The sequence below is a fragment of the Fukomys damarensis genome, unplaced genomic scaffold, assembly GCF_012274545.1.
Source record: "Fukomys damarensis isolate Sample0158 unplaced genomic scaffold, DMR_v1.0_HiC HiC_scaffold_1, whole genome shotgun sequence".
Taxonomy (NCBI): domain Eukaryota; kingdom Metazoa; phylum Chordata; class Mammalia; order Rodentia; family Bathyergidae; genus Fukomys; species Fukomys damarensis.
The window spans coordinates 54,164,421-54,180,711 of record NW_022900913.1 but is presented as its reverse complement, the minus strand read 5'-3'; the positions used below and the strand labels follow the sequence as shown (position 1 = coordinate 54,180,711).

The 16,291-nt window shown below is 37.8% G+C and overlaps 1 protein-coding gene across 1 annotated transcript in view; it reads right to left on the bottom strand.

Annotated features, from left to right (window-relative positions):
* Window positions 1–3,496: 3,496 nt before the first annotated feature.
* Window positions 3,497–16,291, bottom strand: part of Bdp1 (B double prime 1, subunit of RNA polymerase III transcription initiation factor IIIB) — a gene marked incomplete at its 5' end in the record, with an annotated part of 106,928 nt that continues 94,133 nt past the window's right edge. Inside the window, 5 exons of the mRNA XM_010637356.1 lie at window positions 3,497–4,419; window positions 8,090–8,342; window positions 10,756–11,020; window positions 12,817–12,853; window positions 15,091–15,295. Of these exons, the coding sequence (XP_010635658.1) occupies window positions 4,285–4,419; window positions 8,090–8,342; window positions 10,756–11,020; window positions 12,817–12,853; window positions 15,091–15,295 (895 nt within the window). The remainder of the gene's footprint in view (window positions 4,420–8,089; window positions 8,343–10,755; window positions 11,021–12,816; window positions 12,854–15,090; window positions 15,296–16,291) is intronic.

Genomic DNA, 16,291 nt, shown 5'->3' with positions numbered 1-16,291 from the left:
CGTCCTGTAATCTGCTGAACCATGAAACAGGATGTGCCCAACAGAATTCCAGTGTATAATGGAAGCAGTAGGTAGGAAAAAAACTAGGCTTGAGCTAGAAGATATATCAGGTAAAAATCTTGAAGACACAGGTGTGGGCAAAGACTTTCTGAACAGAGCCCCAACTGCACAAGAAACAACAAAAAATCAAAAATGAGATTGTGTCAAATTAAAAAGTTTTTGCACAGCAAAACAAAAACAAAAATAACCAAGAGACTGAAGACAACCTACAGAATAGAAAAAACTTTGCCAGCTATTCTTTGGACAGAGGACTAGTATCTAAAATACACAGAAGGGGCCAGGGATTTAGCTCAGCGGTTCAGTGGCCTGCCTTGCAAGCCCAAGGACCTGAGTTCAATCCCTGGTACCAAAAAAATAAATAAATAAATAAAAATAAAATACATAGAAGCTCCCAAATAATCTGACCCTCCCAAAAGGTCCAAACCCCCCCCCCAAAGAAAGGCATCTGAAATGAACAGACACTTCTTAGAAGTATAAATGGCCAGTAAATACGTGAAAACATATTTAACATCTCTGGTCATTACTGAAACGCAAATTAAAACAACGCTGAGCTTCCATCTTACTCCAGGAAGAATGGCTGTCATCAAAAAAACATATAATAAATGCTATCAAGGCCAAGGGAAAAAGGAATGCTTGTACACTGTTGGTAGGAATGTAAACTACTACAAGGACTATGAAAACCAGTACGGAGATTCCTCAAAACACTGAAAACAGAAACTCAACTCGACTCAGCTTATCCCCTTCTAGTATCTTCCCAACAATTAAAGGCATCATAGTAAGTGATGTATGCTCACCCATGTTTATAGCAGCACAATTCATAATAGCTAAATCTTGGAAGCAGCCTGTATGGCCAGCAATAGATGAATGGATAAAGAAAATGTGGTATTTAGACACAATGGGCTGGAGGGGAGTAAAAGGGCTTGGATTTTTATACCTAAAAATGTATTATGGAAATGCCAGGGATTTGCCTTGCAAGTGCAAGGGCCCGAGTTCAATCCCCGGTACCAAAAAGAAAATCAATAGATATAAAATGTAAATAAACCAAAAAGTAAGCAACTCTTTACATGCCCCAAAAGTGGGGGAAAGTTTATTTTTACAAGATCAAAAAAATCCTTCATAACAAGTACATAATAAAACTCAGTTCCAGTTATATTTTTATGAAAAGGAGATAGTAGAGACTATAGCTGAAAACTGTAACTAGTTTTGGCTAACTGATACAAATATCTTTGAAAAGAACACAACAGAAATGATATAAAATAAATTTTATTTACATAATTTATATCTATGGAACATAACTGCTTTCTTTAAAACAAGAAAATTTACATATGACAGATATTGCTTTTTTGTCAAAGACTTCTTTAAGCAAGATAGTATACATGGTCACTTGTATTTAATATGGTAGTAAACAGTTGGTATTACTATTTTTATCTGCACCTCAGTCATTTACCAACAATTAGGCTTTCCAACCACCATTTCCAACCACCATTTCAGTCACTTATTAAGATGTAAGCATTCAGGAGGAAAAAAATCAAGATAAACAAACACCTTTTATTACATCTCCTTTAAGGTTTATAAATTTTTCTAACATCTTTACATCAATCAGACTTTTAACACAGATATTTCCACCTTGTAAGGTAAATATGCTAAGTAAGTTTCTGTTTTTCCAAGATTATTTTAAGGATATAACAGTAGGGCAATTTGTTGACTGATGTGACTCTTTATACAATGAATGTCCCTGCATCCATTACCAGTAAAAGAAACGCCATCTTCCATACAACTGGTTTATTGTTGGTGAGTCAAGACATTAACAAAGTTAAAAAATAAATATTATACAGGGATAAATAATAGGTTAGTCAGGGCAATCCCTCCACACTAACACTGACAGAAGAATACCTTTTCAGAATGAGACATAAAAATTTACAAAAACGGGATATTAAAATAGCAATGATTTACTCCATGATTTTTGATATATTAATCCCATGAAATAAATAAATGCATAATTATAGAGAATTTCCACTCAAATTATAGACCCTTCTTTATGACACAATGGTAAAGTGAAACTGGAAATTTCACTGTAAGGCAACGAGTAAGAAATTCTCTAAAAGAAGCTGGATATGTGGTGCATGCCTGTATTCCCAGCACTTGGGAGGCTGAGACAGGAGGATCACCATGAGTTCAAGGCCAACCTGGGCTACATAGTAAGTTCAAGGACAGCCTGAAGTACAGAGCAAGACACTGGGGGCGGGGAGGGGAATGGAAGAAGGGGGAAGGAGGAGGAGGAGTGAAAGGGGAGAGAGAGAGAGGGATGCTCTAAGAACAAGTTTCATCACTGTTGGCAAGTCAGCATCACTGATGGACTCTCTGGGCTGCTGTCCACTTTACTAAAGTGCCTGAAAACTGGCCACCATCCTTTCAATATATAAACACCAAAATCATCCAGACTTTAAAATAGTTTTCCAGTTGAAATACCAATCATTTCATAAAGCAATCAACAAACATAACTCAGAATTTCAGTGACACAGAACTCATACACAGGTGTCAGCACCTTAAAGGAAACTGTCTATTGCAGGGGCCAAACCCAACCCAGTCCAGTAACAGACTCCATTTGAGTACTGGCTGCAGCTGCTTCCACATGAACCGGAAGAGCTGAGCAGCTACCAGAGACCACAGAACCCGGAAACCCAACACTATCTTGCAGAAAGTTTTCAACTCCCAAGCTGAAGTATTAGCAATACAGGAGGCTTTCCAAACAGACTCAGAATAAATCTGCTCTTTGAGAAATTTGTTTCAGGAAAAATTTGCACAGGTAGAGTTGAGATATATATCATATATGTATAGAGCACACATGAGTGAACCATCAAATTTCAAAAATAAAATGATTTACAGCCAGGGATTGAGCTCAGTGGCGCCGCCGCAAAGTGCAAGGTCCCGAGTTCAATCCCCAGTACCAAAAAAATAAATAAATAAAATGATTTAAATTAATATTGGCAGTTGCTGACTTCTTCTTAAAGTATTATTTTATTTTCTGCTTATATCTTGTGCCTATGGTCTTGAACAGAATTTAATGAGGTAAAATGGATCGAGAAATTGGGGTTTCAAAAGAGGAGCAAGTGTGTGTATGAAAAGGAGATTGAGTTGTTGTGAAAATTTCCCTTACAGGTGAAGTAGTTTTTCTTCTCATGAAAATCCTGAGATTATCTAAACATAGAAGAAAAGCAAAAACATTCACAGTTCAAAATCTATATACTAAGCTATGAGGAAAAAAGTACTCAAAACATATATATCACCGGGCACAATGGCGCACGCCTATAATCCCAGCACTCAAGAGGCAGACGTAGGAAAATCACTGCAAGTTTTGAGGCCAGCCTGGGCTACATAGTGAACTCATGCCCAGTGTGAGCTACATAGTGAGACCCTGTCTCAAAAGACCAAAAAAAAAAAAACAAAACTGCAGTACCCCCAAATTTTAAATGTCTTTAAAAAGGAAAAGGAGACAAATACAAATTTGTTAATAATGCCTTCTTTACCCACAGTTTGAGGGGTGAAAATAATTAAAACTTAATATTCTTTTAAATAAAAAATTTAAAAATAAATAAACTCTTTGATGTGTCATTTTTATAAATATTAAGTTTAAATACTAGTTCGTCAATTAGGACTAATATTACATCACCATGAAGTAGAAAAATACGTTTTTCAGACAACCAGATGATAATATAAAAATTTTTAAGGGTTGCATACTAAAGTGGAGATTCACAATTTGCTTTCATATTAGAAGCCAATGAAAGGGCCTTCATCATCCCCCCAAAAAGCAACAAAATAAGAACAGAACAAAACTTTACAGAAGAAGTTTGCTAAATGTTAAATACAATCAACTCTCAATAAGATGGCACGGTGATTCAGCCAGAATTTGTCCACAACAGACCCCAGTAGCCAGGTGTGCTCAGTGCAGGCAGAATGGAAATGTAAACAAAGTCGCTATTTCTCAGAGCAGCTGCCACTGCTTGACGTTTCCAAAATGCCCAATCAGCCAGAATGAGAGGAACCTCAGCACTATTTTCCACTGATTATGAACATCTCAAATCACATTCATTAAATATTCAAAATTGACCTAAAGAAAAATAGACAGCAATGCTTTTTTCTAAATACTGCTTTGTTGTTGCAATTGGCTCTAGAAATCCAAGACTTAAAAGGGAAAAGAAGAAAAGGAAAAACCCAAAGACTGTTTTATTCTGCTTCATCTACTTTGATAAAGATATCACCAAAGAAATATTCTGAGACTGTGGATGGCTCCTCCGATTCAGGTGCCTGCTTTTGACCACTTTTACATTCTTCTTTCAATGACGGCTGATTACAGGAAACCTATAAAGGTAACAAAAATAAAATGCAATACTGTTATGGAAGGAATTAAGTGACACAGAGAGGCAGCAGAATGGAAGTAAAATAACAAATTTACTCATCAACGAGGGTCAAACACACATAAGCAGTACCTGGATCAATGATATAATGGGTTACACCTTCTCCTTTTATAGGGTTTTACAGCATTGACTATATTTGGATAGTTACATTTCATTTTTTATAGTTTATATTGCTGATATACAAATCATGCTCACAAGACAGTCAGGGAGTTTACTTTTAAGACTCGCCTAGTTATCTATCCTAGCCCATAGGAAGTGGGGGTGTTCAGGGTCATGGGAGCAAATGTTAGCAATGGTCCTTTCATCTTGACACTTTTACGATCATGTGGCTCCATTCTCTTCGGAGCTCAAGACCTTCGGAGCTGTGCCCTGTTATCTCAGGTAAGACCAAATGCCTCATTCAGCAATTAATGCCTTCCGTGCCTGTTAGTTCTGAGCTAAACAAAACAAACTGCTGTTAGAGACAGCAGAAGCCATTTTACATTGTAACATTTTATAGGTTTTTGCTATTTATAAAAGTTTTCTCCATCAATACAACACTTACATGTTGCTAGTAAGGTTTGGAGATACGGCTCAGTGGCAAGGCACTCACCTGGCCTGCCCAAAGCCCTAGGTTTAAAATTAAGAGGGAAAAAGACTAAGGTAACTTTTGTTGCTTTATTTATAATAATAAAATTAGGAGCTATCTAAATCTACAACATTAAATATGATTAGCTAAATTATAATACTGACAACCCATTACTTTATCCTAACTCCTATGAAAAAAAATTTAATATAGAAAAGCATAACATTGTTAGCTGGGAATGGTGGTGCATGCCTAAGATCCCAACACTCTAGGAGACTGAGCAGTAGGATCACAAGTTCAAGCCCAGCCTAGGCAATTCGGTGACTCTAAGATCCTGTCTCAAAAAAAGGATCCAGGCATGGTGGTGCACACCTGTAATCCCAATGATAGGGAGGCTGAGGAAATCAGATTGCTGAACTACACAGTGAGTGTAAGGTAAGCCTGAATTTCTACAAATCAATGTAAAAAAGATAAATAAAGCAATTTTTTAATAGAAGTCAAGTGACATGAACAAACACCCCACAGATAAAAAAGCCTAGAATGATTCAAACACACCAAGAGATTCTCAACCCCACTCAACTGAAAGTAGGTGCTCAATGAAGAAAAATAGAGTGTCAAAGAGAAAAGCACTGCTAACCTAGCAGTGAGAAAACAGGCCCTCCATACTGCTGAAAAAAACAAAAGCTGACAGGTTTCTATTGGGGATGATCAGGCATCAACTGTCAGAAGAATAATCATTCCTTTTTACCAAGTAAATCTACTTGTAGGAATTAAACTTACCAATAACTGTGCCAAATGAACCAATTATAAGTTAGCTATTGCCATATGGGTTTTTTTTGCTTTGTTTTGTTTTGTTTGTACTATGGATTGAATCCAGGGCCTTCACACTGAGCTACATCCCCAGATCCCTTTGAGACAGAATCTTGCTAAGTCATTAAAGTGTACAGACTGGGCACGAACCTGATCTTCCTGCCTCAGTTTCCCAGAATGCTGGGATTACAAATGTGTGCCACCACAGCCTCCCCTGCCATATTGTTAGAATAGAGTGTAATTAGAGTGACCTAAAGGCCTACAAATATGAGACCAGTATTGCTTTAAGGTGCAACCAAATAGCAAAATATCACATAGCCATTTAAAAAATGATGACAGTCTTGGACAATTATCCCTGAAAATATAAAACTCTGTTCTCACATGAACACCTGTATGTGAATGTGAACAGAAGCTTTGTTCATAACAGCCCCAAACTGAAAGCAACTTAGATGTGCTTCAGTAGGTGAACGAGTAAATGAAAACGGTACATTCACACTATAGAGCTATGCAACAACAAAAAGCAACAAACCTGAATGACCCCAGCTACTCAAGACTGACTGCTCAAGGCTGAGGCAGGAGGACTGAGTGTTTGAGGTCATTGTGGAAACCTGTGAGGCCCTGTTTCAACGTAAGAGGGAAAGGTAGTGGAGAGGTAACTCAGGACTCCCTGGTTTCAAACCCCCAGTGGGAAGGGCAGAGGGATACAGAGGAGAGCAGTAGCTCTTTCATTTACTGTTTTGCAAAGGTCTCTGATATATACTATTACATTTAAAAAGCAAGTTAGATTAACAGTAAGTTATTATTTATAAAGAAAAGAAAATATGTTTATATTTGTATATATATATAAAATATCTCTAGAAAAATAAATCAACGGTTAGGCTGTAGCTCAGTGGTAGAGCTCTGCCATGTGGGAGGTCCTAGGTTGAATCACCAATTGGGATGGGGTAAAACCAGATGCTCACAACTATCACGTACCTCTTGGAAGAGGAAACCTGGAAGCTAAAACACAGGTGGGGAAAATTTTTCACACTACACCATTTTGGGGGGTAAATTACGAATTTTAAAGCACATAGGAAATATTACTCATTACAAATAAATTCCACATTGAGAATAAAATGAGTTTCTTGCCTCATACTCCATATCAAAGTCATTAACTATACATAGAATCAATTTTTTTAATTGATTCCTGAAAATGTTATACCTCTGGAGAAAAATTTCCTAACAATAAGCTATAAGTAAGTAAAACAATCAAAACACAAAAGGGGCCAGAGATTTAGCTCAGTGGTACCACCACCTGCCTTGCAAATGCAAAGTACTGGGTTGAATCCCTGATACAAACAAACAAAAAAGAGAGAGAGAGAAATTCTAGTAAATATCTGGAAAAACCCAAGTCACTAACAACTAAGGTAATGCATATGAAACCAATGAAATTTCCACTTCATTTATTTCTTCAAGACAGACTAGCAGTGCAGTCCAGGCTGGCTTCAAACTGAAGACACATAGGCCTCAGCCTCTGGAGTGCAGGGGTTACAGGTATGTACCACCATGGCCAGCTCATGCACCATTAATTTTTTTTAAATGTGATTTAGTTTAGTTTAAGTGTTAATACCTAATGCAGGCAAAGATAAAATTAAACTGGCACTGACACACTAACAATTGCAACAACCATTCTACAAAACAATTAGGCAACTGGGGCCAGGGATTTAGCTCAGTGGTTCTGCCGCCTGCCTCGCAAAGTACAAGGACCTGAGTTCGATCCCCGGTGCCAAAAAAAAAAAAAAAAAAGGCAATAATCAAAAATCATAACTAGAGTTTTCTTTCCTAGTACTTGCCATTAGCTTCACAATGCAGAGAAACAAAATACAAATGCTCACTTTATAGCTCCTTGGCTTCTTGTGGATGTCAGGACATTTCTCCTAAGGCAAATTAAAATGCAAGGACTGCTTCATTTTCCTTCTACAATCAGAAGGGTCTTTGGATTAAGGCAGTGGTAATCAAATAAATGTCCTTTTACTGCTAGTTTGTGTGCTCTGTACCAAACCAGCTGTAACTTCCTTATCCAATACCTCCCTCCTTCCAGAGTGGGAGGTAGAAACAGGATGATGGGGTAGAAATTAATGGGAGTTGCCCTAAAATCACTTGTGACAACCAAATGAAAGCAGAATGATCATGTTCTCCCTAGCTGAATCTGATCCAATGCATTTTATACACACAACAAAATACCACAGTTCTCACACACCTGAGCTGCTGAGCTGCCAGCTTCCTCAGCTTGAGTACTGATGGCATCACTTGGAGATGGAAGCACATTAGAGGACTCCTGATGTTGTTTCTGAGTTTCATCGGATGGATTAGATCTTTTCAAATTCCGTCTTGATGCAGGTAGAAGAGGTTTCAAGCGCTTTTTACTACGGACTTGAGTAGGTTCATCAGACTCCATCAAATTATTCTTTGAACATATTAAAGCTAAAAATCCCAGGGGTCTTCTGCCAGACCTAGAAATGTAAATGTAAAGACAGTCAAAAATATCCAGTAAAATTCGATCTTCACATATTTTCTTTCCATAAATGCTAAAATGGCACATTTACTAAGTACTGATGCCATTAGGTCAGGACACAGATTTGTAACATGACCCAGAAGCATTCTAAAGCAAGGCTTCACAGGTTCAGAAGTGTATACAACATCACCTAGGGTGTTATTAAAATTTCAAAGCAGAGCGCTGGGGATTTAGCTCAGTGGTGCTGCCTGCCTCACAAGCACAAGGTCCTGAATGCAAATCCCTGTACCAAAAACAAACAAAAGTTCAAAGCTGGGCACGGTGGCCAGACCTATAATCCCAACATGAGAGAGGCCGGGGAAAGAAGATCAACACAAATTTTAGGCCAGCCTGGGATATATATAGTGAGACTCTACCTCAAAAATTAATAAGTAAGATAAAATAAAGTATTTAAAAGTTCAGACTGAGTTGGTAATGGAAGTCGACTGAGTCATGAATTTTTTTTCTTCTTTTGGTACTGGGGATTGAACCCAGGTCCTGGAACAGTCTATACAAGCACTCTACCAGCTACACCCATTTTTATTTTATTTTATTTCATATTTCTGGTATCAGGGATCAAACTTGAGTCCTTCCACTTGGGAGGCAGGTGGCAGAACCACTGAGCTAAATCCCAGGTGTCCCCCCACACACACACCAGTTTTTATTTTTTTGAGACAATGTTTCTCTAAGTTGCCTGGGCTGATCTTGAACCAGTGATCTTTCTGTTTCTGCCTCCTGTGTATCTAACAAGTTTTTCTCAAATGACATCCACGTTGCTGGGCCCAGGACCACATTCTGAATAGCAAGGTTGAGCAAAAACAGGCAGCAAATGATGGTCCAAGAGCCAGAAACAGCCTGCCATCTGATATGTAAATAAGTTTTCCTGGGACACAGTCACACATCTGTGTATGGCTGCTTCCAAGCCATAAGTGCAGAGTTGTGTAGTTACAACATAAACCCAATGGGCCACAAACCCTAAAATTTTACCACATAACCTTTTACAAAATGTTCGCTGCCTTTGTTCTAGAAACTACTTCTAAACTTGTTTTAGTCTAAACTCGCATAATGCTTCCTTCCCTTATTCTATGTTCAGCACATCTCAAAGCCTAGAAAAAGGATACTGCTGAGCTTTACTTTCAGTACATTAGATAACCAATATTCTTTTGTTTTTATTTTGTTTTTTGATAGCTGAGACTGACCTTGAACTCATTATGTAGCCCAGGCTGGTCTTGAACTCACAGCAATCCTCCTGCCTCAGTCTCCCAAATGCTGGGATTACAGGTGTGCACCACCATGCCCGAAAGATAACCAATATTCTTATTAAATAGTTTTTTTTTTGTTTTGTTTTGGTTTTGGTTTTCTGAGACAGGGTCTCACTATGTGGTTGAGACTGACCTAGAACTCACTGTGTAGCCCAGGCTGGTCTCGAACTCAGAGCGATCCTCCTGCCTCAGCTTCCTGAGTGCTGGGATTACGGGCATGTGCCACCATACCCGGTGTTTTAAATAAGTTTTTTTAAGATAGACTTGTCCTCACCCCTTAGTGGAGGCTGGTGTATGCTGTCCCTTTCAATTCACCATATTAATTGTTTGGAATGTTGCTGGCAAGCCAAAAGTTACTGATAACCCAGACTTGCTTCTAAAGTGTAAGAAAAACAATGTGAGTCGGGCATGAAAGCATAGGCCTGCAACCTCAGCATTCGGGAGGCTGAAGCAAGAGGATCACCAGGAGTTGGAAGCCAGCCTGGCCTACATAGTAAGTTCAGGCCAGTGAGATCTTGTCTCAAAAAAAAGGAAAGAAAAAGTGTGGGAGAAGTTGGCTTTGAGCTTAAATTCAGAGAGAAAGCCATGCCTCTTTAGGGTGCCAACAAGGAAAAAAATGACACATTATTTTAGAATTCAATAAAACAACTTCCAGAGCTACCTCTGGTATCAGCTCTATATTTCCGAATATCTACGTATTCGTTGGTACTATATGGCAGAATACATAATAATCAAAATAATAACCATGGACAAAGTATGTAATAGTCTAAAGATTTTCTATTCCAAATATGCAACACTTGGGCTGGGGATTTGGCTCAGTGGTTCCACCACCGGCTTGCAAGTGCAAGGACCCAAGTTTAATCCCTGGTACAAAAAAAAAATAGGCAAAGCTTCACAATTTAAGTTAGGCTCTCATCACAGAGTGTATAGTTGAGCTTTCATTACACCAAACATTACTGCATTTCCTCTGTATGATCTTCTCCTTCCATTATAGTCACAGGACATATATATAAAGCAACCTTAATGCTGAGTTTAACCTTTACACAGGAGTCTATTCTATGCAGGCTTCAGACACTCAAGAGGCACAGGGGACTTTCCTTCTCACGCTACCTGGAGAGTGGGGATTTGGAAGACTTTGTCCTGCCTGCCCTCTGTTCAGACGTAGAAGCAGCAACAACTCTTTCTTCTTTATCAGACATAACCACATCATGCTGAGACAAATGAGGCACATTCTCTATACGTGTATCTATTATTTTATCATGAGCTCTTGATTCTTTATTCTGCAAGCCTGGTTCAAGTTGCTCTTTCTGAGGTGTTGGAGTTGTATATGTGCTTCTTGAGGTGGTGGCAGTACTTTGTCCCTTATAAGATTCTCCTTCAAGAAAAGATAGTTAAGAGTAAGTACGTATCTTGAAATTAATATATATGCCACTATAAAATTCAAAGGAAAAAAATGCATATAATTCAGTAACAAATCCAGCCTCATAACAGTAAGCTACTTAGCAAGCACAGAATCCGGAGTTCAATCCTTGGTATCAAAAAAGAAAAAAGAGGAGGAAAAAGAAGAGTATGGTGAATTATGAAGCACAGTGGTAGAAAAGAAGTGGCTGGAAAGTGGGAGAGGGAGGAGCAGGAGAAAAGAAAGAAAAGAAAATATTGCCAACTAGTTAATAAAAGGTATGGTAATAGCTTCTGTAAAAGTCGTATCACTACACAAAATAATTATCTTTCCACATTTTTACCTGTAAAAATCTTCTTCCAAAAATATCTCTTGAACAATCAAAATGAAAGGGTGATCATTTCCTAAAATTCAAAGGCTTCTTAAAATACAAAAGCTAATCCAACCCAACACATGTGGTAACTCTTGGTATTGTGAGCTGATGAAAAAGGCCGGGGATTTAGCTCAGTGGCACTGCACCTAACTCACAAGCATAAGGTTCTGCGTTCAATCCCCAGTACCAGGGGGAAAAAAGTAAATAAAGCCCACACCCCACTAACTAATGCACATAAGTTAATTAAGGGGTTTCTTCTCTAAACCAAGTACAAAAGCTAAAGTAACAATTCATTAGGATAACATAGTTTTGGTTTAGATTTAAAATGTCTCCCCCCAAAGTTTGATGTGTTCAGAGGTGGGGCTTTGGAAGGTAACTGGATCATGGTGGTCCTGTGCTCAATAATGGGACTGATCCATTGATGAGTTCAAAGCTAAACGTGCTGGGAGGAGGGTCCTACTGGGGAGCAGTGTGTCCCTCAGTGTATGCCTTTGGAAGGTGCATCTCTCTCCCCAGCTTCTCTCTTCTCTGTGCTTCCTGGTCACCATGAGACAAGCAGTTTTCTTCTGCCATGCCCTCTACCATAACATTTGTCTTGAAGTCAGCTGGCCACAAGTCCCTCACAAGTGCCAAACTAAACCCTTCCTCCTTTAAGTTATGGGTGTCAAGTATTTTGTCTCAGCAACAGGAAAACTGATTAACACAAATATTGAGAAACTTATTAAGCTAAAAAAAAAAAAAATCCATTTTCCCTTAGGTAATAGATCTGATTCTAAAGACGTATTCCCAGTAAGAATGTTTTAGCACCATGAATGTAGAATGAAGTTAACAACAAGTATACCTCCTTTAAACACACATACACACCCCTTCAAAATCTGATTAACAATAGTACACAGCATACCACTAATATTTCAATATGTTATGATTTGTTTAATGCTTTCACAAAGCATGGATGGGAGAATATTAGGACATTTCCAAAGGCTGGGAACTATAACCACATTATAGTTTCATAGTTAAAATTAGGGCATTTGAGATTAAGTCTGTATTTAAAGAACCAAAACTAGGAGCTCAGGGTGCAACTCTATGGTAGAAAGATTAATTCTCTATGTCTAACACGCATAAGGTCCTGGGTTTGATCCTCAGCATCACAAAACAACAAAGTAACAAACAGCCAACCACCAAACTCTTTCATTGTATAGTTCTAATTCATTCTACAAAAATGCCACCATCAATTGTGAGCGGATGCAGTATGGGGGATTGAACCCAGGTCCTTTCCACTGAGCTACATCAGCAGCCCTTTATATTCTCAGACAGAATCTTGCTAGGCAGCTAAATTGCCCAAGCAAATAACCAGAAGTACTTTGCAAAATGCAATCATGCTAAAATTTATTTCACTCACCTGTTTCCTCAAAAGCATTTAATTCCTTTGAACACACCTGTTTTAAGAAAATTTACAAAGTATTTAGAAATCCATTATCAAATTAAAATTCCCTCCTCCCTTCTTTCCTTTCTGAAAAAAACATGTTATCTCTCAGAAAGCTCCAGAGCCAGACATGTCTTACTTACATAAATTCTATCAAACACTGAGGGGAAAGATACTGCTAACTGTTTTTACCCTGTTCCAGTGCCCAGCAAGAGAGCTAAAACTGCCAAACATCTTTTATCTCAATCATAATATACATACCAACTAACTAGTCTCACTTAACATCAGTGGAGAAACAGCAAATGAAATGTTAGAATTTTTTTCCCTTGTGCTGCTGGAGCACAAACCCAGGGCCTTGAACATGATAAGCAGGGCGGGCTTCTCTCTACCACTAAGCTCTACACCTGAGCCCTTTAAATGAAAAATTAAAAGCAGCAGCTCAATAGACTACTAAAAACACCATGACCAATTTGTTACATGAATTCAAAAATGATTCAACATTAGGAAAGTAATTCAGATGTAAGGAAAATAATCTTATCTATTTATAGTAGTAGTCATTGTTTTAAAAAGTTAGTATGGACTAGGATAGACTTTTTCTTTTCCTTTTTTTTTAATTTTTGAGATAAGATCTCACTATATAGTTAAGGCTGGTCCTGAATTCACTATATAGCCCAGGCTGGCCTCCAACTCAACTCACAGGGATCCTCCTGCCTCAGTCTCCCAAGTGCTGGGATTACAGACCTGTGCTACCACACCCAGCTTTTTTTTTTGAGACAAGATCTCACTAGGTAGTTCATGTTGACCTTGTGTGCAGCGTAGGCTGACCTCAAATTCACAGCAATCCTCCTGCTTCAACCAGCCTAGTGCTAGGATTACAGGTGTGCCACCATGCCCAGTGGTTTTTTCTTTTACTTTTTTCTCAAGACAGAGTCTCACTACATTGTCAACACTGGTGAATTTATGGGTTCAAAGGAGCCTCCTGTCTCACTCTCTCAAGTAGAAGACATTTTCTTAAAACTATCAAAATGTGAAAGCCAACATCCCAATTATCACTGTAAGTATCTCCATTACAGTTGGGAATAAAAAAGGATATCTACTACTGGTACTATGTTTTAACATTGTTTGGAATTATATTAGCCAATAAGAAAGGAAATTAGAACTATAACAAGTAGAATTATCAATATTATATCTGCTGATTATATAGCTGTTTACCTACATAATTGAAGAGAATCAACTGAAAAACTATTGAACACTGGGCCGGGGATTTAGCTCAGTGGTTCTGCCACCTGCCTCGCAAGCTCAAGGACCCCAAGTTCGATTCCCAGTACTAAAAAACAAACAAAACAAAATAAAAACAACAACAACAACGAAAAACTATTGAACACAGTGAAGGAATTTGGAAAGTTCTCTTGATAGAAAAGAGCCAATAATAAAAAAGAACAAAAAAGATAAAATTCTTTAGGATAAACTAACAATATAAGTTAAAACACCCAAATGGAAAGACATACTGTGTCATTAAAATTATGTCAATTTTCTCTAAATTAATCTTTCAAGCTGGGTGTGGTGGCACATACTTGTAATCCCAGCACTCAGGAGGTTGAGGCCAGAGGATCGCTACAAATTCAAGACCAGCCTGGGTTACATAGTGAGTTCCAGGTCAGTCTCAACTACGTAGTGAGACCCTGTCTCAAAAAACAAAAACAAAAACAAAAAATCTTTCAAATTAATATAACCCTAATGCCAATATCAAAAGAACTTTTAAAAAGACCTAAACAGGGCCAGGGACTTAGCTCAGGGGCTCTGCTGCCTGCCTCACAAGCACAAGGTCTCAAGTTCGATCCCTGGTACCAAAAATTTAAAAAATTTAAAAATAAAAAGTAAAAAGACTTGAACAAGTTACTTACTCAGATCAGCATGATGCTTTCAGACTTTTTTTGGTGGTGGTGGGGTGGTACTGGGGATTGAACTCAGGACCTTGCACTTATGAGGCAAGTGGCAGCACCACTGAGCTAAATCCCTGGCCCCTGACTTATTTTTAACCACCATCACAAAGAATAGGTTTCCCAATTAATATCCACCAATTTCCGCTTGGAGATGGCTGAAACAGATAATCCTAAAGTGGCCTTAATTGTATTACTTATAATGAAAAGTGTCAAAACTATCTTTGTATATATAAAGGTTTAAACAGTGAAGGAAAAAACAGAAGCAGCTCTGTTAAGAGTGCAGCCACATCACTGTGTAATGACTTACCTCAGAGGCATACTGTTGCAGGTTATTTCTTAATGTGAGTGAACTTTTTTTGGTAGGAGGAATTTGGTCGCTTTCATCAAGCATGCAGTGAAATCTCTTCCTAGATATAAGATCCAAATTAGCAGGAGGCTTTTCAGAATCATCTCTTTCAGAATTGGATAAGGACACAGCATCTTCACCAACTGAAGTTACTGGTAAGGTCATACTGCACAGAACATGAATCCATATAACACCAGTGAATCAGAAGTTCATTATAATGAGGTTAAAGGCTAAGCAACTAATGAAAATTCCAATGAAACCAAAAAACTCTAAAGTAACAAATTCAAGGCAATGGCTATAAAAATGCAAGTTCTGAGTTGCACTCACAACTTAATTTTCATAATACTAAATTAAATCTGAGGTATGTATTATTTTGCTTTTCTGTAAAGTTAAAGTTTTAATTTAAAGTGTCCCTTTATAATTGGAAAAAAAAAAGGCCAGGTGTGATGGTGCATGCCTGTAATCCCAGCACTCGAGAAGCTAAAGGATTGCTGTGACATAGTGAGTTCAAGGCCAACCTGAACTACATAGCTCCTGTCTCCAAAAAAAAAAAAAAAGCAAGATTTCAATTTCTAAAGCTACTGCTTGATAAGACAAGCTTTTTTCTTGATACACAACCATTTTTAACCAATAGCAATTAAAATACAACTCAACACTTCCACAATAAAGAATTAAGAGCTTCGAAAATCAATAGAAATGTTACTTCTGCTAATATTCTTGGCAACTTATTCTATGAATGCATATTTCAGAGTTAGGAGTACATAACTATACTTGTAACTGGTATCATTTTATGATCCAGATTGCTAAATTATAGTACTCAAAATATCAAATAAGTTCCACAAAAAAGTATCACATACTACATTTAAATGGAATCTTTATCAGATATAAAATGAACCACATTATAATTCTTCTCAAATCTGCCATAATTACTAAATAAGATCTCTATAATTATAAAGAATGTCAGTAAATGGCATATTCAATCAACACAATTTGATTCATGAAGGGTCTTTTTTTCTTAGCAAAAGGGGCAACCCACTTTCTGGTTTCCCTTCTGTCTCTCTTTAGACAGAAGCTTTCTTTCCCTCAATAAATTTTTCCTATTTTTAACTTCCATTGTTTCTAGAATTCATTCCTCGATTTTAGAGAACACAAACTCGTGTTT